A 27,990-nucleotide genomic window follows, 5' to 3' on the forward strand; every position below is an offset into this window, starting at 1 on the left:
GTACCTCCTTTGTGATGTTATTATATATTACATTCCTATCCATTTTAGGTCCAGGAATAAAATTATTTGTGTGTTTTATGCAATACCTTCTTTAATCGGTTAAGAGAAAAAAAGAGGATATACAATTACATTATCCCTTATAATTACTTTTAGTGATACTCTGTGTATGTGAATCCAAATGACTGTCCTGTGTCACTCACCTTCAACCCAAGTAACACTGTATTTATTATAATGTGGGTATGAGAGCAACAGATTCTCTCAAAAGTTTTTCTTTGTTCATCAGGTAACGTCTTCACTTTGCCATCATCCTTGAGAATGGTTTAGCTGTATAGAAGATTATTTGTTGGCATGGTTTTTTTTTCCTCTCAGCACTTTGAGGATGTCATCCCACTGCCTCTGTCTTCCATTGTTTCAGACGAGAAGTCACATGTTAATTGCATCAATATTCTCTTGTAGATAATGTGTGTTTTCTGTTACCACTTTTCACAATTTTCTCTTTATTTTTAGCTCTCTCACCATTTTGACTCTGTTGCGTCTGGATGTGGACCTTTGTGCCTATCTTACATGGAGTTTGTGCTTCTCGCATGTGAAGCTCATATTTTTTCATTGAAATCAGGAAGTTATCAGCTATTATTTCTCCAAATACTCCTTATTTCTTTCTCTTCTCATTCTGATACTCCCATTAAATGTAACATTGATGCTCTTAATGGTGTCTCACAATTTTTCTAAGGCTCTGCTCATTTTTCCTTATTCTTTTTTCTCTTCAGATTTTATAATTTCTATTGGTTTATCTCCAAGTTTGCTGATACTTTCTCCTGCCAACTCAAATATATTTTTAAGTGCCTCTAGTGAATTTTTTCCATTTCATTTTTTTAATGCTTTTCATGCCTGGAATTTCCACTTTGCTCTGTTTTTGTAATCTGACATTATCTATTGATAAGACATCATCCTTATTTCTTTCAGCACAGTTTCCTCTAGTCCTTTGAACAAATTTATAACTACTTTGACATCTTTTTCTGGTAAGTCCAGCATTTAGATTCTTTCAATGACAATTTCTACTACTTTTTTCCTAAGTATATGTCCTTGTGCCTTCGATGACTCTTACTCTTGGCTGAAAATCAGATGTTTTAGGTAATATATTTTAGCCACCTTGGGTACTGTCCCCATTCCCCACCACAGACTTTTTATTTTTTATTTTTTGGTAGTACTGAGGTTTGAGCTCTGGGGGGTCTCACATTTGCTAGGCATGTGATCTACCTCTTGAGCCACTCCACCAGTCCTTTTTTGTGTTGGGTATTTTTGAGACAGGATTTCATGAACTATTTGTCCAGGCTGGTTTCAAACCATGATCCTCCTGATCTCTGCCTCCTGAGGAGCTAGGATTACAGGCAGGAACTACTGGCATTTAGTTCCCACAAAAGACTTTTTGCTGTTTGCTTGTTCTTGTTTACTATTGTAGACGAACTACTTCACTGAAGTCCTTCTTCTCTACGGTGTGCAGTCTCTGCTGTCACTCCTTGGAAGGCAAGACCTTGGGCACAGGCACAATTCCTGATTCCTCTTATCCAGTCCTTTAAGATGACAGTGATGTTACTAGAGCTCTTTGACTAAGTCGTTTGCTCATCTCCCTGTGAAGCTTCTGGCTGGACTTGTCCCTAACACACTCAGCAGTTAGCCTCCACTAATTGTCACCTGATTGCTCTATTGTCTTCAACAAGGCTATCACACATAAAGTGCTTGGCAATCTGATCCAATTAAATTCAGATGTTTTCTGTAGGGGTTGTATTTGAGACCATTCCCTGAGGTTTGCTTTGACCCCAGGAAAAGTCTCTTTCTCCTCTTCCCTCTGTTGAACATCTAACTGGTTTAGCTGGCCTAATGATTCTCCTGCTGCTATTATGAAACTACCAGCATTCTCTTAAATGTTCATCAATCACTTTTGGGCTCAAACTTCCTAACACTCCATTTCAAATAAATTCAGTCTCTTTAGGGGCAACTACTTATCTCTATGTTCCTACAGCCTGCCTTTACCTTGGAAAGAATCTCTGCACCTCTCCCTGGAGTTGAGCTGGGAACAACAGTCCACTTCTCTAGTGACAGTCCTACTCTATGAGTAGAGTGGGAATGGTAGTCACTGGTCATCTCTGATGGCCTCTGATGACATGGAACTGCTACCCTACTTATGAGTAGGGGAGGGGGAAACTGGGGCCCAGTGTTCTCAGCCCATAGTAGAGCTTCCACCATGCAGGAGGTAACTAGATGGCAGAAGGCAGCCCCATGCCTCTTAGCCATGCTTGTATGGAATGGAGCTTCTGCCACTCAGAACTGGGACATATGAAAAATGCCAGCAGCCTGCCCTTCCTAGGGAAAAAATGTAGCCCTAGGATAAAAGCAGGGGTGAATAAAACCCCATCTTCTTATTTGTTCCTGCCCAGAATAGAGCTCTGTCTCACTGAGCTGTGAGGAGAATGGGAGTAGGTCAGGGCTCAAATGCCATAGACTTTTGCTATTCTTTCTAAAATTTAGATTTTCATTAACAAAAATTCCTTCATTTGATGGATGCCTTTAGAACAACATCCAGTGACTTTGTGGTTGTTTTATTTTAATAATTTTCATTGGTCATGCAGTTCTACTGCTGAGAAGATTCACAGTTCCTTGTACTACCATCCCAAAGTACTTCCCGTAACCTCAGGTGATTTGTACCGCAAAAAAAGAATCATTCACAGAACAGCTGGCTCTGTTTACCAGCACTCTGTTTACTTCACTGCGACCATATTTTCTAAATTAAAAAATAAAGGGCATTTGGTCTGATAAGGGCTTTGGGCTGCCTCCAGGTATGGGAATCAATATGGACACTAAAGTTTAGAGATACTAGAATTTATGACCCATTTAGACAGTTTCTGGGGATAGCATACTGGAATATTTGAACTTGAGTTGTCCCACGTAACCTGGAAATATAAGCCAGAGTTTAAGTTGATAAAACTTGGTTCCCCAGAAGGGACTCCTAAGTGACACAGCTTCTCCTTTGAAAAAGAACAATTCTATGCTGTGCCTTCTCATCAGACATCTCCATTTGTGTTTGGTGCTTCTCCAAAGACAATTAAGTCTTATAAGAATTCAACATGGAGAGAACTGGGCTCCAAACAAATAGAACCCAACAGCCAAGACTAAGTCTCACCACATAGGTACGTCACACCCATCCTCTAAGACTAGAACGACTTTATAGTTGTTTGAACTATAAATCAATCACCACCTCAGCACTTAGAATCTAGGGAGTGTTCTTTCTGAGAATTCTCAGGTAAAGCCTAAATTCATGAATATAGTCCATGATGGTATGACCTAACAAAGGTGGGGGAAGAAATGAAACAGCTGAGTTTTCAGAGACAATTTCTTTATGTCAGATTCTGAAGTCTCCAGGGAAATCTGGTTTTGATTTTTTTTTTTGGCAGCACTGGGGTTTGAACTTTCGACCTCTCACTTGCTAGGCAGATACTCTACCACTTAAGCCAGGCATCCAGCCCTCGATTTTGAAATGATAGATAGCCCCCATCTCCTCAGCCAGCAGGTGACATGCCCTCCCTTGAAACATGCATCTGCCTAACTGCTTGAGATTGTGTGTAAACTGAATATTCATGGTCTCCATGTTGCCACAAAGCTATATTTTTAAATGTTTCCACCCAGTATTTAAAACCTTTTTTTCTATCCTGATAAAGATCCATTGATTTGATTGGATCCACTGTTATTTGAGACATCTGGCTAGCCAGAGACTTCATGACCCCAGGACACAGATCTCCAGGGAACAGGAGAAAGGGACAGAGAACATCAGAGTGAAAATTACTGCAAAGCATTACAAATTTGTTATCTGTAGTTTGAACAAACTGTCGTACTTATGTATGTGTAACCCCTTGCTATGGTTTAAATGTCTGTATTTTTCCAAATTCGTATGCTGAATGTATATGGATTCATGATGGTATGAGAAGGTGAAACCTTCATTTCCAGGAAGAGCAAGTCTCCCAACTCTAGGCACACCAACTCCCCCAAACTATGTCTGTTTCAACTAAAGTAGGGACTCCCATGTCCCTCACAGGGCAAAGGTTTATAGTACAGGTGCCAGCTTCATAGTCCCCTGCTGTAAAAAGTGTCAATATCACAATTGTTCTGTCCCTTCAGATTGTTCTGATTAATTCATCATTAGTTTGGTCAAAAACATTCTTATTACTATTAATATTAGTGTCATCACAAAATATAGCAAAGAAATCATCAAATGTAACAAAAACATGATGATGATCACAATGATTTATAATCTAGACTTGATACATGTAATATGTATTACTTGGTCTAGAATGCACTGTATTGAAATTAAACAAGCATGTCAAATTTTTCAAGTTGTACTTTAGAAAACTTAAACAGTATTTAATGAGTAAATAGTTATTATACTTTTCAATTGAAATGTTCAATTTTCCTTAATAGGATTAGTAATGGTTTTTCATCAGCCTTTATATGTAAAAAATAAGGTTGTTATTTTTTAGTTTGAATATATACACTTGATTGCATAGTAAGAAAAACTACAATCATTCTGAAAAAAGAAGAAAAAGAAGGTGGAACCTTTGAGAGGGGATTAGATGATAAGGGTGGCACTCTCGCGAATGGGATTAGTGCCCTTACAAAAGGCACCCAAAGGAGCTGCCTTGTCCTTCCACCATGTGAAGTGAGAAGGCACCACCTATAAACAAGAAGGCAGGTCCTAAATCTGCCAGTGTCTTGACCTTAGACTTCCCAGCCTCCAGAACTGTGAGAAATACATTTCAGTTGTTTATAAGCCACCTGCAGTTCATGGTATTTTGTTATAGAGTCTGAATAGACCAAGACATGTATCGGTAAGTTAAAAATCTATTTAAAAGCATGACTGTATGTCTGATTATCCTTTGTCGCATGTGACTCTACTGTTTTCACTGTGCTGATCATGCCATGCACCTGGCTAGGTCTCAGAGTCAGGATCATGGAAGTGAGGCAAGCTTATATTTCATGTGACCCAGTGTTGGTCCCACACTGTTGGGACAGGGGACAGACAGGGTGAACAATCAATCTGCTTCAGTCTTAGATACCCTGGCAGGCTCTGACAGCATCACACCAGCGAGAGGCAGCCCTAGAGTTTGAGCCAATATGGGACTCCCACTCCCTGCTCACCTCCACCACAGTACCAAGTCTGAGCTGGAGGGGGACGGTTTACGTGCATTGGACTGTCATGTTGGCAACCAGAACCCACGGCGCCATTTTAGAACTGTGACAAGCTTCCTGAATTTTTCAAACTCGTTTCTCAAACTGGCAAACCCCAAAAGGTTTTGGCTCCCAAGGCAAAGTAAAAGAGATAAGGAATTTGGGGAGTTTTCATCCCCCAGGGAAGAATCAGCGGTTTGGTATTAACTAGCTCAGCCATGCAGGGAGGCATAATTAGTTTCCCAGCCCCTGGCTTCATTCTGCCAGGTCCCCTTCACCCCAGGGGCTGCACAATCTGTTAAGGAAAATGAAATCACTGCTCCCCTCTGCTGACCCACCACTGGAGATCGTGCCTGGCCGTAGGCAAAAGGTGAGACAGCCATCTGTCTGCCAAGGTAAAGAAGAATGGAATAGTCATTTTTAAATGACATTTTCTATCTTTCCCTATGTCTACTCTGCCTTCTTCCACCCTGCTGCTTAAATGACTCTTTTCAACTTGGAAATATCAGGGAATAATAGGAAAAGAAAAATCGCAGTGATCTGTGGCTAACAGGCAGTTCTGTGCTGACAGGGATGGTGTGAGGAGAGCCATCTTCCTGTGTCCCTTGCCTGGCTGGCACACCTTCCCAGCCACTGCAGAAGCCTGCAGGTCCACACCTGCACCTACACTCACAGGTGGCTAGCGGACAGCAGATGACCAGGAAATCATTGCTGCTCCATCTCTAGTGTGGCTCCCAGGCCATCTCCTCTAGGGTCCTCCATGACTCTGGAGTTGCCCCTCAGTTCTTTCTCCTCACTGTTGGTACTTCTGCCACCTCTCTCCTGAGCACACAAGAGCAAGGCCTCACTGGCCACCACCACCTGGGAGACACCTTGAGATGGCTGACAGTGAGGTCCTCATAGCCCCAGAGTGGCCAGGGGGCCAAGTCTTTGCCACTTCAGAACAAAGCCAAAAGCCAACACTTCCTTAGCTCCTGAGCCCACAGATCCTTCATCCTTTCTTGGAAATTAGGCTGTGTGCTTCCTCCTTTCCACTGCCTCTTTGGGTCTCAGTTATGATGACCCCCCTCTGGAGGCAGAAAGCACTGCTCAGCTGCCCCTCCCTGGCACTTCTCTCTGCTGTTGGTACAGCTTTATTTTCTCCCTCTGTACCCACAAGATTGCTTTAGTTTGAAAGTGACCATGAGTGACAGTTTTATTAAAATGAAGACATCAAGGGTCCCCTGAAGGCATCAGGCTTCTCGCTCCAGCTGATTCCTGGAGGGCCTGAGTGCAGGAAAATAGTCTACACACACTGGCACACATCACTGAGCTTCAGCCTCCCTTGGATTAAACCACAGAGCAACATAAAGAGCCCAGGAGCATGGGCTGTCCTGTCCCTAAGCCAAAAGGGGAACACAGTATAAGACAGAGCCTCACAGCAAGGGAGCTACCGCCTGCCCCGTGGGGTGAGAACCAGTGCTTCCATCTCCCAGCTTCCCTTCCAGATAATTTGGAAGCCAGAGACTTTGGTACAAATCCAGACACCACCCCTCCCAGAGAGATTTTAGGAAAGCCTATTTATTTATTCATTTGTTAATTCAACAAACACTTAGCTTCTACTATTTAACTGGCACTGTGTGAAACACTGGGAAATGGAAAAAATAGGACCCCGCAGTCTAAGGGGAAAATCAGATTAATAGCTACAGTACAACACAATTGTCTCATCTGTAAAATGGGGCTAATGTCCCCAGGAAGTGGGTTAAACAGTGTTAAATATGGAGTGGGTACCTTGTTGCTACAGTTTGGATCTTGAATGTCCCCCAAAGGTCCATGTGTTGAAGACTTGGTCACCAGCCCATGGTGCTATGGGAGGTGCAGGCACCACCAGGTGACGGAACACAGTTATTGGAGGCATATCCTTGAAGGGGATATTGGGACCCCAGCCCCTTCCTCTTTCTCTTTCACTTCCCAGCTGCCACGAGACAAGCAGCTTTGTTCCACCATGCACTCCCACCATGGTGTGCTTCCCCACCACATGCACTCCCGCCATGGTGTGCTTCCCCACCACATGCACTCCCGCCATGGTGTGCTTCCCCACCACAGGCCCAAACAGACAGAGCCAAGCATCCATGCACAAAACCCTCTGACAATGTAAGCCAAAACAAACCTTTCTTCTTTATGGTCTTGAGACCATACTGATGGTCTCAAGTATTTTGTCGTGATGGAAAGCTGACTGATATACTAGTAAATACCAACTTTCTCTTTTCCCTCTCCTGGATGTAAGATCTCTGTTCTCCTCCATAGCATCACAACTCTGGTTTGAAGGCTGGGAAGCCTCCCCAGATACGGAGGTTGCAACACCAGGAGTTGCTATGTACCTCTTGGACCAGTCAGGGCCTGATCAACAATGCCATGTCCCCAAGCCTGAAGATGATATCAGGTAATAAGGTATAGGCTCCAAGTACAGAAAGAGTGGCCCTTATCCAAAGGAGACTGAAAACCCTACCTTGCCCCCTAAGGGCATGTGTCTGTATCTGAAAACATACAACTAAGGATCTACCTTCCCACAGCAGAAATTTCTCCCGAGGTTAAGGGACGTAACTGGACATGCAGAGACACTGTCTAGACATGGATGCAGAACCACTGGCTCCTCATCCCAGAGCCTCAGGGAGTAACCACCACGTTGTATTGGGTTTCAGCTCCCTCAGCAACCATTCTGAGCCTGGGGAAAGAGGTTTTTTTCCAGCTTCAGCATATTCTGATTTTAACTAGGATCCTTCAGATGAGAGTCTTCACAACTGAGAGACGACCAAGGAACTGTCAGAGGCAAGAGGTTGGTCCTTGCCTCCTATTCTAGGGGAAGAGGGATTGAGTGCACAGAGCTGCCTAGAACAACACCGAGTTCCTAACAGTGAGGAAGATGCAATAAAATGTTTCATTTCTGATTTACAAAACCCAGTGCACACTTTCTGTATTCCTAAAGTAATTATAAATTCAAAAATTTATATGCCTATTTTGCTAAACCCAGCTGACTCCAATTTAAAAACATTGAGAATTCCCAATTGTTTAGTTTCAGGTAAATAAAATAATTACTTTTATGATTTTGTTAAGGCAACCATCTTCCTATTCAAAAGTGACCAAAATAACCCCTGCCAATCAATAAAGAAATGGCTGATTTATAGGAAGTTTCCTGATTTACTACAATCCCTTTAATTTAAAAAAGCAAAACCACCCTTCATTTTTCTGCTATCACTACAAAGGAAATCTTTTGTAAAAGGACTTTAAATAGTTAAGTACTTTAAAAAAATGCAGTGCCTTCCCAATGTGAAACTCCATCTACAGTTGAATTGTAAGAATGCATATCAGAATTGTATCATACAACAAAAAACACATTTTGTAGAGGGGCAAGAAAGAAAAGATTAAATTGAATCTTCCTGACAATGTCTTAAATCACACCTTCCTGGCTGCTATTGAAATTATAAGTTACATTGCTTTGGGTTAAATCAAATCCTCCCTGGCAGGTGGGGGGGGCTGCTGGCTGCAGTTTAGTTTGCAGGTCAAGTTGGAAGAAAACTCGGCCCCACCCAGGCGGTGGGAAGGAGACTTCCCCACTACAAAACTCTGCCCCAGCCAAGCTCTCCACCAGCACACCCCACTCCTGACATTGTCTGCTGCCTGCTGCCCCATAGAGAGGGTAGAGAGGGTTTTACAGAGCAAAAATTTCTCCCGAAGGCAGGTCTCCCAGGTAGGGGGCTCAGGATGCCAGAGCAGCAGTTGGTGGCACCTAGGTACCCCAGAGCAGATCTTTCACCTGCCTCAGATGAAATGTCACTGGCGTTGGTTGGGGCTTCCTCCAATTTTAGGATCATCTTGGGCTTGATGGAACAGGAGAACCCTACTAATTGTACAGAAATGGGACTCAAATAAGACATTCTGGGTGTCACAAGCAGAAAATACATTCCTGACCATATTTTCTATGTGAGCTCCAGGAAGGAGATAATGACAATGAAGGAAAAAGGAAGGTGAAAAAAAATGGGTTTCCCCCTTGCCTACCACCTGCTAGGCAGGGTGGGTACCTTCCTGTATGTCACCCCATTTGATTAGCACAACAGCCCCACAATGGCAAGGTAATGACTGTCTTCATTTGAGGAAACTGAGGCACAAGACGTGAAGGGAATTGCCCAGGGTTGCCCTGTCAGAAGCAGTGCTGATTCTCAGCTTTGCCTGCAGGACTCTTTTTCACCAAGGTAAATGAGAGACTCAGGTTTCTGTCTTCAAGGTAGTTGTTGGTTTTACTGAATGACCCAGCTGCCACTTCCACATCCTGCCTACTCTGATGACTTGTTCTTCTAGAACTCCACTTAACTCTCCTGGTGTTAGTTAACCACCTCTATTTTGTCTTCTCAGCCTGAATATGTGCTCTTCAAAGAAAAAGACCTTGCCCACCACACTTGGCACAGTGCCAAGCCCACCAGAGGTGAGCTCACAATGTGGAGGTGTGGCTCAAAGATAGAATGCCTGCTTTGTAAGCATATAAGCCCTGAGTTCAAATCCTAGTCCCACCAAATAAAAAAACCAACCTTAAAAAGAAATCCTCAGCATGAAAGAGAGAGAGAGAAGAAGGAAGGAAGGAAGAAAGAAAGCAAGAGAGGGAAATAGAGAGAAGAAAAAGAAAGAAAGAAAGAAAGAAAGAGAAAGAAAGAAAGAAAGAAAGAAAGAAAGAAAGAAAGAAAGAAAGAAAGAAAGAAAGAAAGAAAGAAAGAAAGAAAGAAAGAAAGAAAGAAAGAAAGAAAGAAAGAAAGAAAGAGAGAAAGAAAAGACCCAAGCCTGGCCTAGTTATAGAGTCAGAGGTTCTATGTCAGAATTCCATAAGTTCTACCTTCCTCTGTATGCTCTTCTAGAAACTAAAGCAAATCAGAGGATCTGTTTGTTATTAAAATGAGATTTCCATGCAGAAGACACTGGAATGTGGAAAGACTCCTCTAAGCCCAGGAACTGTCAGGCAAGCTTGAAGCCTCCTCACCCCCCTCGCATCCCCACGTGGCTCCCCACCCCAATCAGGGAACTAGGATGATTAATTAGACAAAGCCTGTTCCACTTGTTGAACTCCTCTGAGGCAGGAACCACATAAACACCAAGTATTATAACTGCAATAAAAAGAAACCAGAAAACTCATCTGCCTTGGGACGCCAACCAAGGCCCAGCTAAATAAATCTGTAAGGGAAGATCAAAAAGGCTCTTCCACACGGATAACAGGAAATGTCACCAGCATAAACAGGAAGAGAGATGGTCTCAATAAAGGAAGAAAGCCACATCTGTGGGTCTCCAGTAAGATTTTTGCTTACTTTCAACTTCCCGGCATATAACTCACGGGGTTATTAATATGGGCTCCTACTGTTTTGGGCAAATAAACAGCTGCTGATGTTTTGTGCCCAAACCACTTTATTAGAGCTTTCCTTTACAGCAATTGTTTCTTTCTCTCCAAATCCTGAGAGGCGCAGACAGCCAAAAACAGAGAGTGCCAAGGCAAACGAATTATAAAGCATGGGATAGGCAAACTACGTGAGCAGAAAAAAAGGGGCTGGGCTGCTGGGACCCTCACGGTCATCTCAGAACTCTTCCAGAACGTCAGCATCTGAGAGCAGTGAGCAGAAGGCACAGATGTAGTACCATCACGAGGCTGTTTTTCAGTGTTACCACTAAACAGAATTCATCACTGGGAGGAGACGAGGGTGACCAGTCCTCCAAGTTTGCCCAGGGCTCAGGGACCCACTACTTTTCATTTAATAATAGGGAAAGTCTGGGGCAAACCAGGACTTAACTGCTCACCGTACAAGACACATGACTGTGCCAGTGCACTGGAGAGCACTCAGCACCTTCCCTGACACACTGCAGATGTGGGAAAGTCATCAGTGGAACCCGAATGTCTCTCGCTACAGCTGGAACATTCTGCTTTTCCCACACAGCCAAATTCCACGGCCCCACAGGGATCCACAACGACCCAAGAGCAAAAGCTTGCCAAGCCTGTGCACCATTTCTGAGCAAGGCCTCTCCCTCTGCCCTCCAGAATCTCAGGGTTCCTTGGTGACACAAGGACAACCAAGCCACCTGCCCAGCTCCCCTCTTCCTGGTCTTCCACTTGACCCAAGGCCTCTAGCTTATACCCCAAAATAGGCTTTGACAAAATGATCTCCTGTTCCTCTCTATTTGAAACACACATCTTTCCTACACTGTTAAGACTCCAGATTTTAGAGACAGTTTTCCTTCCTGCCTCCACCACCCATCAGCTCTTTGACCTTGAACAAACTCTTTATTAGTACATTTTCTATTGTCATCACAAAATACTTGAGGCTGTGTAATGTATAAAGATAAAAGGTTTATTTCGCTCATCTTTTTGGAGGTTGAATGTCCAAAATTAGGGTAGCTCCATAGGTTCAGCTTCTGGTGAGGACCTTCTAGTGATGTCACAACCTGGCAGAAAGCATCATGGTGGGAACACGTGTGAGAAGGAGAGAGCAGTTATGTGATGACAGGAAGCAAGAGAGATTCAGGAGCCAGGCTTGCTCCTTTTATAACAATTTGTTTTCTCAGAAACTTACTGGGGTCCTGAGAGAACTACCAAGAGTAGAGCCATCGATGACCTAGTCACCTCCAACTAGGCACCCCCCTCTTCAAGGCTCTACCTCAATACCACCATGCTGGAAACCAAGTTTCCAGCAAATGAACCACGCACTCTCTAGGTCTGAATTTTCTCACCTGTAAAGCCATACCTTGCCATGTTGTACAAATGAGAAAGAATCATAAGCCAAAAAGAATTATTTGTCCACTAAAATCAATACAGTAATAAAATAAGTGCACCTAGCCCAGTCTCTGGCACACAGAAGTAGTTCTCTTTCTTCCTCCCTGATACACTCACTCTTCTTTACATGCCCATAGCTCTTTTTTTTTAGTTCTAACTTCTACTTTATTCTTTTATTGTATATTTGGATTAGCATACATTAGTAATACAAGGGGATTTCATTGTGACAATTTCATACATTTGTACAGTGTATCCTATGCTGGGCTTACTATTTTTAACAATGTTCCTTTCAAACATTTGTCTAGGATTCTTATTTGTCACTTCAAATCTCTCCTTAGCATTCTCTCTCTCTCATATTCATTGGTCCAACAAATTTTGGTACTGCTCTCCCAAATCCCCCAGTGCCATGAGCATAACCAGACTTCACATCCTGTCTTGCCAGTGTCCCTGAATTACCTTCTGGCTCCTCTAGGACATCAAGGCCTTGAACTCTAAATTCCCGGAGCTCACAGGGATGCTTGGATAAGTCAGACTGGCAAAGTCCATCAAAGAACCAGAAATGCTTAAGATGCAGCCTTCAAGCAATTGTAGTCAAGGTGCACCACTCAGAGATTTGAACTCAGGACACTGGTAGAATGAGTGCACTCATGTCAAAGAGTTGGCCCCAAGCCTCCTCTTCAGCCATTTTTTTCCCTTATTCTCACCTGTCCCCAGGTGGAGGGGTCAGATGTCACTCTTTGGATCTTCCCAAACACCCTATTTTTCTTAGCCCTTGAAGAACAGAGGCAAGAGAACACAGCCAAGTGGATTATGTTACGAGGCTCCAATATTGTGGAAAATCTCTCAATATTGAGAGATTGTAGGAAATCTCTCAATATTTCACTGGAGCTGGATATTTAGATGTTTCAACCAGCATCATTATGAAATGAACCTTTTACTTTTTCTCATCTCCCCCAAAACAGTCACAAAACCTGAAGCTGAAGCCACACAGAGACAGAACTACATCTCCACACCGTATACTCACTGGGCTGATCCTTCTAGCAAAGCATTTTAATCCATAATTGTACAGCCAGCAAAACTACCAAAACATTAGAATTCATATAACCAGAAATCCTTTAGCTTAAAATTCCAGTTAGCTGCACTCAGCAGTGCCCACAGAGGGTACACAAACCCACAGAGAAGATTCTAGAAGAGCAGTGGTTCCCAAACACTGCCACAACATACTGTACTTTGGAACAGTTGGGAGGTAATTTGTTATTAACAATCATTTAAGTACCGAGGCTTATGAATGATTAACTTTAACTCTATAAATTAAAGAGATTTCAAGGTTATCACATCCCTTGCATACTAATATGCTTTTTTGAGTGGGAAAGAAAGGAATGGAATGACAGGGAATGCAGTATGTTGGGACATGCCAATCCCGGTGCTGCCTGAGGTGACACCCTGCGTGTGAAGATGTACGAAGAAGGGCGACATCAAGAATTCTTACTCTCAAGCATTGCAGAATGGAGCTGCCTGGACCCTCAAGGCCAAGTAGGATTTATCAATTGAATCCCACCAAATTTGAGCCACAGCCACCAGCCTTGCAGGGATATTTGAGCTTAACATAAAAACATAGCCCACTAGTCACTGGGTCTGACTCTCCCACCAGCAGCCCTCTGTCATTCTGCCCCTTGCTCCCTACTTCAGCACCCCTACATCATCGTTTATGTATCCCTCCAGCCCCATGCATAACCGCCTCCCTCCCCAAAGCTCTTCTCGCGGCCTTCTCACTACACTCTTCACCCATACTTGGCTGGGTGTTTCCCTAGAGGATCTGCTGTACAACACTGGCTCCTGTTGGGTGGCGCGCTGGTGTGCTTTTCCATGGGGTAGTGGGTTTGTCCCTCACTCCTAAGAGAACCTAAGCCACGTAAGGGGAGAAAAAAAAAGTCCCAAAGAGCCCTAAAGCCCAAAGCAAGGCGACAGCCCCTGCAGCTCTGCAAGTTCAGCAAGGTCAGGAGTCCTATGGAGGTGGCAATGAAGATGTCCCATGTCCTTGTCTGTGGCTCCCAATCACATCAGTACTGCTGGAAAAACAGACCCACCTGACCTGCGTGACTGGCATTGACCTCGGAGACCCTCACAAACCACACAGTGGCTCTCTGACACTTTTCACTCTGAATTCTCCTTGAGATCCTTCACCAACTTACTTATCAAGGGCAAATAACAATTTATGTCAAGTGAGTGGGAAAGAACGTGGAATTCATTTATTTTACAGCCTACACACTTCTGGCTAAAAATGAAAATTCTTTGGCCATGGGAGAACATTGTATTCTTTGGCAAGGTTCCTCTGCTCCATGAAGATGTGGTCCTAGCTATCAGCACAGGCACTTAGGCTCACTCCTAAATCCTGCTATTGAATTCCTTCAAAATATCAGTCACTGTTACTGATATAATTTTGTGTGCTCCAGCTCATTGTGAAGGACAAATACCTTTACTCGTTAAATAACAACCTTTCCTCAGATCTACCCCAAGCGCTCAACAAACATCATATTCTCTTCTGTACAAACCCTACCACATAAAGATGCAGATGACCACGCTGGTCAATTCCAGCTGACATCGCAAAGCTATAGAGACAGAAAAATACCCAGTCCTAGGATATTTTCCAGTTCTCAGGCCACATATAGAACTTGTAATCTCAGTGAACACCCTGTTATTATGGATCTGATGTACACTAATATGCCTAATAAACTTTCAGGAAACAAAATGCAGTTAACAACCCATTTCTCTCGTGGTTGGGATGATCTTGACTCAGAGAAGTCAGATAATGGATTTAGAAATTACTTATATAATGTAATACATTATTAATCATGGTATTCAGGAGGGTAAATAAATGTTACAAGAACACCACCCAGGAATTCAATTTCCTTTTAGACTTGTTTACTCTCCTGAATTCTCTACGCTGCCACCATCCCTTACAAAAATGTAACGTCTAGTCTTTCCTCTTCTCCCCAAACAGTGATTTTTAGCCTTTTTAAAAAGAAGCAGTGCCTTTTGAAAAATGAAATATTTTACAGAACACCAGATATAAAACAGATGAAAGAGGAGTTGTACTGACTACAGGGAGAGGAGGAAGCAGGTGCAGGTATGAGGCCCCACATTAACCTTCAGGAAGGTTGGAGCTCCTGCAAACACAATTTGAAAACCACTGCCCTAACGCATCATTCAAAAAGAAACATTGTACATACAATATATAACGCAGGCATAAAGTACATGTTAATTAATTTACTAAAGGTATCTGTAGATAAAACATATATGTAAAATACACAAATCACAAACACTGATAGCCCAAGAGAAAAAGAGTTCCCACGGGATGAAAACCAATATGGCTGCACAGGAAGGATATTAAGTTCTATGGTAATCAAAGGAATATAAGTCAAAAGACTAGAGTACTTCCCAGTGATGCCATGTGCCCAGAAAAATCTTCAATGATAACACCAAAACTGGCCAGGCTCTACGACACTGGTACAATGCTACATTGTTGGTGGCTATATAGAAAGGCCTTCCTCTTGGATAATAATCTTCCATAAGAATGTTCACATTCTTTGAGTCAGTAGTAACCCCACTTCTGGAAGCCATCCTTAAAAAATACTTTAAAAAAAACTAGTGAGATGAAAACGTTCATTTCTGCTCTAATTACAATAGTCAAACAAATGCCCAATAGTAGAGAAATGGTCAAATTAATAATGGTATATTGGTAGTGGAATACTATGCAGTCATTAAAAATACAGTAACTTTAGAATACCCTCCACTAGACTCTGGAGATTAAACATGCTTTCCATTTCCTCTATAAAACAAACCCTATGATGCCCTTGTCTCTGAGTGACCTTTTCTCTAGTATCCCTGCTCACGTCTCCTTCTAATTGTGGAGTTGCATACTTTCCAACTGTCCACCCAGTCTGTGTTCCCAAACATTTCTTATACTATCTGTATCTGTCACTGTAACTGTAACTATACAAGTTAATTACATATTATGTAAACCAATGAAATCTGACTGCTAAAAAGATGAGAGTGGTTGGTTCTAAGAAAATCAAATGTCTGGGAAGACTTAGGCAAGGCATTCAATTAACTTATAGCAGGAAAATTACATTTCAGCAAAACCATTGCAAAAGAGCAGACAAAAATCATAAAACTTGCTAGGCACCAGTGGCTCACACTTGTAATCCTTGCTATTTGGGAGGCTGAGACCAGGAAGATCACAATTCAAGGCTAGTCTGAGCAAATAGTTCCAGAGACCCCATCTCCAAAATAACCAGAACAAAGTGAACTGGAGGTGTGGCTCAAGCAGTATAGTGCCTGTTTTGCAAATGCAAATCCCTGAATTCAAATCCCAGTCCCATCAAAAAAAAAATCATAATTTAGGCTACCGAGATTGCTTCACGAGCACCTTTCAGTTCCTAATGAATTTTAAAGAAAACAGATGAGAAATCAGACTGTGTAAACAGGACACTATGGAAGTAGTTTGTGCATGGAAGATAAGAGCCTAAGTGACAGACCCACTCCAAAGACAAAGCTTTGGCCTGTCCAAAGACCGGCCAATACATGATAGTTTTAAGTACCATTAAAAGAATTTAACTCATGTACGTAAGATTGTGTTTAACACTCCTCTTTGACCAGTTTTTCAAGTAACTGTCTAACTTAAAGTCCAACCAGGTTGAACAGCAGAGATACTATTGCCTGTAGAAAACAAATCCATTCCCCCAGGGACCAAGAGTGTCTCAGTCACCATTAACTCCCCCAGTAACTCCCCCAGTGTGGTTCCTGGCATATGTAAGCTCCCAACACATAAGTGCTGAGCCAGTAAACTATACAACAAAATATGAAAAAGAATGTTTCTAACAAGAAACCAAAGTGAAAAGGGCAGAATATGAAATTATTTATAAATCATGACAATACCTTCTTCTATAAATTAGGGGCAAATGGCCAAAGCCAGAAGGAATTGCTCAAAACTGCAAAACAGCTATTAGGGTCTAATGAATCAAGGGAGATTTTACACATGTTTAAGTATTTTCTTAAACATTTGGCACATTCTTTTACTGATTCAAAAGGATACTAATCAAGAAAAGGAGGGCTGGCTGGCAGAGTGGCTGAAGTGGTAAGAGGGCCTGCCTAGCAAGTGTGAGGCCCTGAGTTCAAACCCCAGTACTCCTCTGCCCGCCTCCCACCAAAAAAAAAAGGAGAAAGACATTTTTGTTTGTATTTGACTTCCAAAATGAAAAATGGACATTTCCCTTTCTGAAGTTCTCCAACACATAAACTTACTTTAACAAACTCTCCCCTTCCCACTCCTCAGCATCTCAAACAAGACCTAAGGTCCTGAGATGGAACCAGTGCTAAGACTCACTTTGTGAGTCTTTGCTATCAGGATGCTTGTTTTAAAACCTGAACTTGTCCAGCTTGTCATTTAACATTTACTTGTTTTTTTAAAAAAATTCTCAAAAATACAATTTGCATTCCCAAGCGATTCCCAAATACCATCTAATTAAATCATTCAATCAGAAAACAAATTAAAATGAAATATCACTGCAATTCCCAAGAGAAAAATAAACTTCTAGTCATGACTAGAACAGATCTCTTGGGTGACGCTCCAAAGCCTCTTCTAATTGCAAGTCCTATCCAACACCCTGCAGAACATTCTGTGACATTTGCAGCTTCCGGGACAACTTTGCTTCCAAAGAGGAGCCTGAGCAAGACTCCAAATCAAAACATATCCTTTGGAGAATGGCAATGCTTTCATTAATAACCAGTTGGTGCACTGGGCGTCAGCACTGTGTACTCATTCATTCATCTGCTCTTCTCTCCAGCACCCACTCTCTGCAGACATGCCAGGAACTGTCCTAGGTGTCAGCAAGCAGTAGTTAAGTGAATGTGACCTCTGCCCACTTCAGGAGGAGCTGCCCAAGTTTGTCTGTGGAAAGAATCTCCAAATGAGCAAGTTACTAACACCATCATTCCTCTGAGGTCTTTTACCCTGACACCATTTCCATTGCTGTCAAATAATGCCAGGAGAGTACCCTTCTCCATGTGACCATCCAGCCCTCTCGGAGACAGTATAATATGTGGCTGAGAACATAGACTCTGAAAAAGGAAGCCCAGCAGATGCTAGTACCTCCCTCGCCTCCAGAACCAAGGCAAAATAAACCTCTTTTCTTTATACAGGAAGGAAGGAAGAATGTGAAAAAGAGAGGGAGGGAGGGAAGGAGGAAAGAAAGGACATAGTGGCTCATGCCAATAATCCAGAGGACATAGGTTTGAGGCTAGCCACAGCAAAAAGCCACCAATAGCTGGGCATAGTGGTGCACATCTGTCACCTCAGCTACATGGGAAGAGTAAAGAGGAGGATCGAGGTCCAGGCTAGCCAGGGCATAAGCATAAGTCACTACCTGAAAAATAACTAAGCAAAAAGGAATAGGGACACGGCTCAAGTGCCAGAGCTCCTGCCTACCAAGCAGGAGGTCCTGAGTCCAACCCTTACTACCACCAAAGAAGAAGAAAGAAGAGGAAGGTGTGGTGGTACATATCTAGAATCCCAGCACTTGGGAGGCTAAAGCAGAAAGATCACAAGTTCAAAGCCAGCCTTGGGCTACATGGTAAGAACATAGACCATGAAGCCACACAGAGTTTAATCCTTATACTATTGTGTACCATGGTCTGACCCTGGACAAGTCAAATAACCTCTCTCTCTTGAGCCTTGGTTTCCAACTCTGTAAAATGGAGCTAATATTACCTATCTCATAAGGTTATAAGAAGGAAATAAATCAACTTTTGGAAAGCTCTCTCAATGGGGCCTAACTTTTAACTCTTCCTATCCCCTCAGCTCAGCAATGTAAAGTGGATTGTTCAAAAGCTAACTAGAGGGCACTTAACCGTGGACACACTTTCCCCTGCCTTCAGAGCACTGCACTTGGCCAGTCCAGACTTTGTAGGCCCTTAACTATGTTCCCTAAACCTGAGCTGGGGGACAGCTCAGGCAGACTGGAGAGAACTGTCAGTCATCAGTATAGCAACCAAGTAACCTCTATCCTCTGTCTGCCTCCTTTCTAGTCTTCCCCACCCCACTGTGGGCGGAGGCTTTGGCCTTTTGGAATACCCAAAAGGGGCCAGGAACATATTCAAGAGAATTGAACCAGCACATGTTTTAAGAATCCTGCCCTTTTTTTTTTCCCCATCTCTCCCAGTTTTGTCAGGTATATATTTGAAAGTTCTAAACAATACATAAGGTTTCCTGGGAGAAAAAAATCACAAAGGCTCTTTTTAACTTTACCATTGCAGTGGTTTTCATGGACAGCCTTAGAAATCATCAAATCATGTGATCTGGTCCACATTCAGCATGATCAGTGCCTGCTCTGGGCTTAACTCACAGGTTCATAATATCTCCTCACTGCTTCCTACAACAGTACCCAGCTCACCTCCTCCCTGACCAGAAAGAAAGGCACATGAGAATAATTTTGAACACACCACACACACACACACACACACACACACACACATACTCACAGAAAATGTGAATGAAAATCTCTCAAAATCTGTGGGCAAAGTGGAAATGTCAAAGCAAGGCATGATCTTAGGTCTCCTAGGGAACATTGGAAAAAACCCTGGGGCAAACGTCATACTGGTAGTGGTTATTAATTGTCAATCCTGACCTAAGAGATGGAAAATGACAAGTAAGAAATAGCAACAGGCACCAGTCAGATAGACAATGTGGTCTGCCAACCCCAGTGCCAGATTGAGAGGCAGAGGCAGGTCTGGAGCAGAAGCTGTCAAGGGCTGCTTTTCTGGGGAAGTGTCAAAGCTCTGGCTTGTTTTAAGTCATTAAGCAAGAAGCAGAATGGGTTAGGGACATACACAGCACTCAGCCTGAACCTGGCTGAGCCTTCCCACGTAAGGAACTGCTCTGGCCACCTGGGAGAGCACAGTAGATTCAGACAGAGTAGGTCCCTACCCTAGAAAGGGCAGCAAGGGCAAGGGTTGGAATCCAGACACCTCTTGTGAACAAGACAGAGAGCTCCTGAGGCAGGCCCTATATTGCCAAGGTCTGCTGTGTGCGGCGCCAGTGCTTGGGGGGCTGCCAGGTTTACAGGTGAACAAGGCTCCGCACTGCACTTAAGAAGCTCGTAGAAAGCAAGCGGAACCGGGAGGTGACGAAAAAGAAACGAAAGACCAGACCGACATGTGTGCACACACCGGACTCCAGTACCTGGAACTCCATCCTTTCCCTGTGACAGCTCATCCTACAGGTCGCCGCAGGAGAGAGTCCGGTATCCCACCCTCCTTTTGGACCCCACCATGGCCTGGAGCGCACCCGCCCGCCCTGCGCAGCCTTGGACTCCAACACCCAGCATGGGTCTGTCTGCTCCGCCCTGGCTGCTTCCCGAGCCTGGGAGTGGAGCTGCTGGAGGGATCGGCCTTCATCCGGTCCCGGGCGGCTCCGCTGGGAAGGCGCAGCCCAGGGCGGATTCTCTCCGTCGTCCTGGGCGGAGGCGCCACCGCAGTGGACAGAGCGCAAGCTCCAGCGCTTCTTCTCGGGTTTGACACCTGCTCCCATAGAGGGTCCTGGACCTGTGAGCTGTGGTGGAGAGGAGGACCGATATCGATTTAAGCAGCCCCCAGTAAGAGATGTCTCTCCGCTCTCACTCCGCATCCCCAACCCTTTACTGACCAAGCACAGAGAGGCACAGGGGCTGGGACCAGGTCCAGGGGCTTGGGCGATACAATTTTCCTAGCCTGGACTTATCCCGCAGACTGCGGGTCCTAAAAACCAACAACCAGGGCCACGCAGGCTTCTCGCCCGTCCCTTGCAGTGATCAAATGAGCTCTTTTGCCCTCGTTCTCTCTCTTTCACATACACAAAACATCCACACTCCACGCTGGACTTGTGTGCGATTTCAAGAGCCCGCAAGCAACCACCCTGGAGTCACACGCACATTTGGACACGTGCGTAGCGCGCCCCCATACCGACAGCAAGCTACACCCGTGCGTGCAGCCCCGCGCACACACATGTGCCCTGGGGAAGCGCGCAAGGCTGCAGACACTGACGGTCCCACACACAGGCGAATGCATACACGGAGTCCCCCCCTCCACTACCACCACCACCTAGCATCTGCGGCCCCAGAGCCCCGCGATCGCTTGGGTTGACGCGCTCTAGCCCCAGTGCACCCCGCGCGGTACCGGGCACTCCCGGGCCTCGTGGGCGGCCCAAGTTTCCCAGGGCGCCCGTACCTTGGATGTGCTGCTTGATGACATTCTCCAGGTGGTCCAAACGCTCAATAATCTTCAGAGTGTCCCCTTTGTCTTCGTCCAGCTTCTTGTCGGGCGCCGGCTCCTGCCCCCGCACATACACGCTAGCGATGTAGTTGGTGACCCAGCCTACGTAGAGCAGGCATATGATGTTGGTCATGCCACTCAGGATCACGCAAGTGGACACCAAAGTTTTGGTCTTCCTGGTGCACACCATTCTGGGCTCCCTCCTCCATATAGAGCTCCCAGGGGCCCCTCTTTTCTGCTGCGCCTGGGACTCCCCCGCGCTCACACCCCCTAGCACGCCTGGACGATGGGCGCTTCAGCACCTGAGTCTAGAGGTTCTCCAAAGCCGGGTCCGCGGACTATGGAGCCGCCGTACCCAAGTTTGCAGCTCCCGCCGCCGGCTACCCGGAGAGAGAAGCTTGACAAAGGAAATGAGATGGATTTTTTTTCCAAATTAAAAATCCCTGAGCCCTTCCCAGAGCGGTCACTAGTGGCTGACAGCCGTGCGACCCGATACGCACGTCTGGGAAACTTTGCCACTGCCTGGGTCCGCGGCCGCGCCGCTTCCCATCGCCCGGCTCCTGCTGCCTGGGCGATCCGACCAGCCCGCGCTGCAAGCAGGACGACAGCGGCGGCGGCGGCGGCGGCGGCGGCGGAGGGGAGAGCAGCGGAGCAGCGCGGCCCGGCCCCCTCCGAGAGACAAGCGCCGCCACCAATCGCGCAGCGGCTCGGGAGAGGGGCCGGGGCTGGGCGGCCGCCGACCAACGAGGAAGGCGCGTGGAGGTGGAGACAGGCCCCGGACCCCACCTGCTGGCCGCCCTAGCTCCCGCCCCCAAGAGACACGCCTGAGCCTCCACCCGCGCCGGTGCAGGCTGCCCGGGACCCGAGCTCCCCGCGACAGCACGCCGCCAGTACCGGTCCTCGGCCCGCAGATTCTGCTTCTAGGGGAATTCCTTCTCTTGCTCTTGCCCTGGCTTCTGGGGGTTCACGCGGCCTACATCCCCTCACCTGCCCTGGCGGGAGTCTTCTTGTGCTGGTCCCAGTAGGGGACTGACTTCTCCACCCTCTTGTCCCGACGCAGAGAGACCACCGATGTGGTCAGGCCCTGTGGGTGTCCCCTCCTTTCGTGGCCTCACTTTGACCTCCACCCTGCCTGCCACCCTCTTTTGCCGGCCTCCTGGTTATCACCAGACTTGGCAAATGTCAAAGGCGCCCAGCCTCCTAGAAGCAGCATTAGTGACCTCTTAGAAGTCTCCAGACCACCAATCCTGGCTCCTAAGTTTTTGCCTATATCTGCATTTTTCTTTAAGTCCTATGTCGTTTCCAAGACAAGGCCGCATCTTGCAACCCCAGTTGTCACTCACGTGGGACTAGGCTAATCCCAAGTGCATAGGGAAACCCTATGCGGAAATGGCCCTAGAAGAAATGAAGCTCTCTGTGAACGGTGCAGCCCCTACACACGTTCTTCCTTATGACTGTTGGGAGGATAATAGGACCGTGTTGGAGAGGGCGGTGACAGACAGCAGAGGGGCGCCACTGTGTTTCCTGCTAGAGCAAATGTTTATTCATATTACCCTCTTCAACTGAACATTACTTCTCTGCACCTGAACAGAATTCTTTAAACAAAGACTTTTAAAACACATTTCCCTACTCCATTCCGGAGTTGCATTTTTCTGGCTGGAAAGTGGCCTGAAGGCATGTCTACCTTGCATGCCAGCTCTCCAACCAGCCGTGGGAATACTCAGGGTGGCTCCCACAAGTGAAGTTTTTAGTTTTAAAGCACTCTTCCTTCAAAAGACGAAGCCCACATTATGTCCCGGGCAGCCAAGGGCCCTTTAACCAGAGCTTTGCTGACAAAAACTCCCAAAAGATGCTGTGAAAGTAGACCCCAACTAAAGACAGGGAAGATTTCTTTTACCCCAGCTTGAGGAGTGGGTGTGGGTTGGGGACGGGGGGACCGAATAGGGTGCATGTGTGCAACACATTCATGAGAGGAGAAAATGTGCAGAATTTCTATTAAAAATATCAAGGTAGAAAAATCTGCCGCCTGCCTGCATAAGGAAGAAAAAAACTATCTCACCCTTTCTTCTTCTAGAAGCGTAATTCAGCTCACCAAGAAAAGGCCTGAGCTTTCTCCAGGCTGCAATGGACTTCCAAGCAAAAGAACAACTGATGATAAAGGTGTAATCTAGGGTTCTACTCCATGTCCCCTTCTAGAAGGAGCCCTGGAAGTTCAGCTTGTCCCAGGATCTTCCTAAATCACAAGATTTAGACACAGAGCACACAGACTTATTTTTCCCATTCCGCTGGGAAAAGAAGAAACAAAAGCTTAAAAAAGGCGAGGGTCAAGAATGTGTAACCTTACATTTTGTACCAGCTGATCCTCTAAGATGATGTGTGACTGCAGAGGGCAAGAATACAACACAAACACCAAAAAAGAATGCAGAACAGGCCCTCCTTTCTGAAAAGTCGCAGGGTCCAGGTGACCAGTGCAGAGAATATTCGCTGGCGGTATTAGTCAGACTCCAGCATTCTAATCCTTGCTCCACCATTATTAGTCACGGGAGCTTGGACAAGGTCCTGTGAACATCACTGGGGCTCGATTTCCTCCATATAGCAGATATAAATGATATCTTGCTGAAGGACAGATTGTGAGGATTGAAGGAGAGAATGTTCCAGAAGGGATGTGGATGAGGATTGTGTGAGTATCCTTCTAGGGCATGGTCCCTCTCTTCCGGGCTTGAATAGAGCTCCATGAACTCCTGTTTAATAATACTTGGTTTTTCTATCAACCAATATCAGTTCTCTCTCCTCTAATGGAAACTACAGGAACTAAAGCCATAGGCAGCAAGGGCTTCGTCTCATCTCAGCCAGCTGGGCTCCAATACATTGGTTTTCTATTCATAATGTCTGTCTTTGCCATCAGCAGTGCAGTGATCTGCATAGGTTGATAGGATTTTCAAAACAGAAGGCTGGTTCTCCCCAGGTACTGGTTGCCCTGAATACCCTCAATTTTCTACTCAACAAGCCAACCCTTGGTACAAACAAGAGAAATGGAAGAGGCTACAAAGACTTTACTTACAAAGCTTTTGAAGAGTCACAAGGTCAGAAAGGAGTTAGCCTACACACAAGCTCCTTATAATCGATTTCTGGGCAGAGATTCATATCTTTGGCCCTTAGTTCAATTGCATTCAATCCAACATGTACTTATTGAGCTCCCGAAGTTTTGTCTGAATGACCAGTTGCCCTGTACACTCCCCATTTTTCTCCAGACATGTAGCATAATCTGAGATTCATAATCTCAATATGGGTCTCTTTTCTGAGCCTAGAAGGCTGATAATAATCATCCCTAAACTGTGAAGATGTTTCTGATTCTAAAGTTAGGTCATTTATCAAACTCCTATTCCTTTAAATACATCCTGCCTCAAGGGTCATTATCAGACTGCCTGATGTTTAGCAGAACCAAAGAGTTAATCAAATGAATATCAACAGAGACTCTAATATAAAGTTGTTCTTTAAACTTACTCTGAGGATTTAAATCTGGAGTTCTCCCTCAAGAGGAATTTGGTACCTTAAAGACTATACAAAAGGGGATGGAGATTCTTGATAACATCTTCCCCATCCAGACTTTGGATTTCACTCAACTTTTACATTGAGGAGGCTGCTGTTCTCCTGGTGTGATTTAAGGACAAGCTAAGTAGGAGTTCTTACCTTGATGTACAGCCACACTGTCATCCACCAACACTAAGCTTTCCTTCAAAATGTCTCTGAAGTGAGAGGTAGGAAAAGCCAATCATTAATGGAGTTCAGTCACCAACCCATTACCTTCTGGGTGGGACCCTGACCTGAGAGTTAAAGGGGAACAGTGAACCAACTTTGGCCAATGGCAGAAGTCCACTCCTCAGAGGGTTGTCAGTGGCTGTCTATCCCCAGCAGATGGCAGCACCATGCAAAGCCTTGGGCCAGATACGCCCATTCAGATTTGGGGCTCACTAGGGAAAAAGGTCCTGACATGGAAAGTCTCAATCCATGAGCTTGGTGCATAGGAAGTGGGCTGCCAGGTTCCTAAGGGACCAGGGATTGTTGGGCTTCCAGCAAGAAAGGATACTAGGTTCAAAGATTAAAGATAGGAAGATCCAAGATTGAATTCCGCCAAGGTACAAGTCTAAGGTGTCATTAACAGAAAAGGCACATTTCTGGTATAGAAATGGTAAATGAAGAGAGGAACATTGGTCTGATGCCAACTTTGTGCCAAGGTTGTATTTTCATCTGTTGCTCTTGAGCACAGACTAGGGAACTAGACAACTGGGTTCATATTTCAGATCTGCCATTTACTAGCTATATGATCTTGGGCAGGTTACTTAACTGTTCCATGCATCTGTAAGATGGGGATAACATTGATAATATCAATCACAGGAGCTGTAGTAAGAATTAGATGAAATAACATATATAAAGCACACCCAAAGCACTAGGGCCATTGTTATTATTACCCCCGAGCATCAAAGAATCTAAAAGGTAAGTGAGGAGGAAAAAGCAAGCTATTCAGAGACAGTTTTCCTCTAACTAGGAGCAAAGTGTCTAGCAACTAGTAGTAAAGAGTCTAAGTCTTACTCTTTTTCTTTCACCTTATTCCAGTACCCAAAGCATCAACTTGCTGACCTTCAGGGCAGATACTGAGAGAATACTGAAACTAGGTCCATCCAACCCCCCTTCTGTCCACTTAGTTATTCACTAAGTGGAGCTCAGTGCTCAACTCCATGCTAGGTACTGGTGACCCAGAAACAACTCAGACTATATCCCTGCCCTGCACCCTTCTAATGGAGAAAGCCAACAAAGGGACAACTATAATATGGTAGGAAATGCTCTTATCTGATACGTGACAGAGAAAGGCACCATCTTCCTCCCCAACAAGTGGTTGTACAATTTCTCAACACCTTCACTGCCGTTCTATCACTGGACAGCTCTGCTGGTCAGAACTTTCTTCCCCAGAAGAAAATATTTGCAAGATAATAAACAAACCAAGGATTGATATGCAGAATATATAAAGAATTCACATAAAGTATAAAATAGAAGAAAATCTATCCAAATTAAAACATAGGCTAAGAATATAAGGAGACCATAAAGAGCAAATATAATGGCCAACAAACCTACAAAAGGATGCTTAAGCTTGTTAAAAATTAGAAATATATTTTTTTAATGTAGCTGCCATAGCTCACCTATCAGATTGACAAAAAAATGTAATATGGTAATTTTTAAGTATTAGCAAGAACATGTGAGAAATAAGTTCTCCCATATTCTGATGGTGGGAGTATAATTAGTACAAACACTCTGAATGTAACTTGGTAGTAGCAGTGAAAGTAAAAATGTGCAAACCCTATGATCTTGAACCCAAAGTGTAGTCCATGACCAGATGCATTGGCATCCGCTTATTAGAATTGCAGACTATTAGGCCCAACCCACATCTACTGAATCAAAATCTGCATTTCAGTGAACCTATGGCCATAGATTTTCATTTGGAAAAGAATCAGTGGTAGCAGCCAACTTTTGAACTTCTTACCAGGTCCATCTGTAATGTTTGAATTTTTAGACTGAATATTTCTTAATGAAATGCTTTCAAAATTAGAATTATTCTTTAATATGAAAAATGATTCCTCTGGTTGCACTGAGATCTGACTCACATTGGTTGCAGCCCTGCTTTGTGGCCTGAGTGAGGCTTATAATTGGGATAATCCACCCAGTGAATAAATGTCCTGTGCAGCCTTGTACATTGTGGGCTTTAAGCACATCAAACAAGTACAACGTGACCTTTGGTATTCACATGAAGATCCTCATTTTCAGAAAAATGGCCATCCTTGTGATTTATAGAGAAGAGAACAGTACTGTGGGAGGAAGATTTCCCCAAATGAAACAAATACACATACATACATCTATATATCACATACACATATGCATATAGTGTGTATGTATATATATATATATGTATATATATTTACATACAAGATTCTTGAGGCACTTACATTAGCCGTAAGGGTGTTTTCTACTGAAGAATAAAAGGAATTATTAAGGTGCATAATCCCATTCACCACATAGTGGGAGCAGGAATGTCATCAACCACCACTCACCCCTCTTTTGCTCACTCAAAGCCGTCTCTTCATTTTGTGCATTTTACATAACATTTTATACAGTTGCCTGCAGTGAGAGATTTTATGAAAGTTTTGCCTTCCTGCTTTTAAAAATGATGCTCAGTAGGAGATAAGCAGTAGAGCATGATGCCCCACATGAGTAATCAAACAGATCTGGGTTTGAATTCTATGCCTGCCATTTACTAATTTGATGAGTCTGGGCAGTTACCTTCATTCCTGTACCTCAATTTCCTCATGTGTAAATTGTAATATCTATCCTATGTGAAGATTAAATAAAATTATATTTGTAAAGCATGGTACTTACTTATGTCAAGTGTTCACCAATAAATGATGATATTTCATTCTCGGGCCATAATTATATATATATATATATATATATATATATATATATATATATATGCAGTGCTGGGGTTTGAACTCAGGACCTTGCACTTGCACTTGAGCTAACTCACCATTCCTTTTTTTTTTTTGTATGCTGAGTATTTTCAAGAAAGTGTCTCTCAAACTATTAGCCTGGGCTGGTTTCAACCACAGTTCTCTTGGTCTCTGCCTCCCAAGTAGGTA

The 27,990-nt window shown here is 44.3% G+C and overlaps 1 protein-coding gene across 2 annotated transcripts in view; it reads right to left on the bottom strand.

Annotated features, from left to right (window-relative positions):
* The window catches only part of Galnt18 (polypeptide N-acetylgalactosaminyltransferase 18), a 322,267-nt gene extending 300,329 nt beyond the window's left edge, over window positions 1-21,938 (bottom strand). For both annotated transcript variants that reach the window (XM_074041438.1, XM_074041433.1), the window contains exon 1: window positions 21,260-21,938. In XM_074041438.1, coding sequence (XP_073897539.1) covers window positions 21,260-21,494 — 235 coding nt within the window. In that variant the 5' untranslated portion in view covers window positions 21,495-21,938. The remainder of the gene's footprint in view (window positions 1-21,259) is intronic.
* Between the last annotated feature and the right edge of the window lie 6,052 nt (window positions 21,939-27,990).

Source organism: Castor canadensis, chromosome 1 (assembly GCF_047511655.1).
Source record: "Castor canadensis chromosome 1, mCasCan1.hap1v2, whole genome shotgun sequence".
NCBI classification, from domain to species: domain Eukaryota; kingdom Metazoa; phylum Chordata; class Mammalia; order Rodentia; family Castoridae; genus Castor; species Castor canadensis.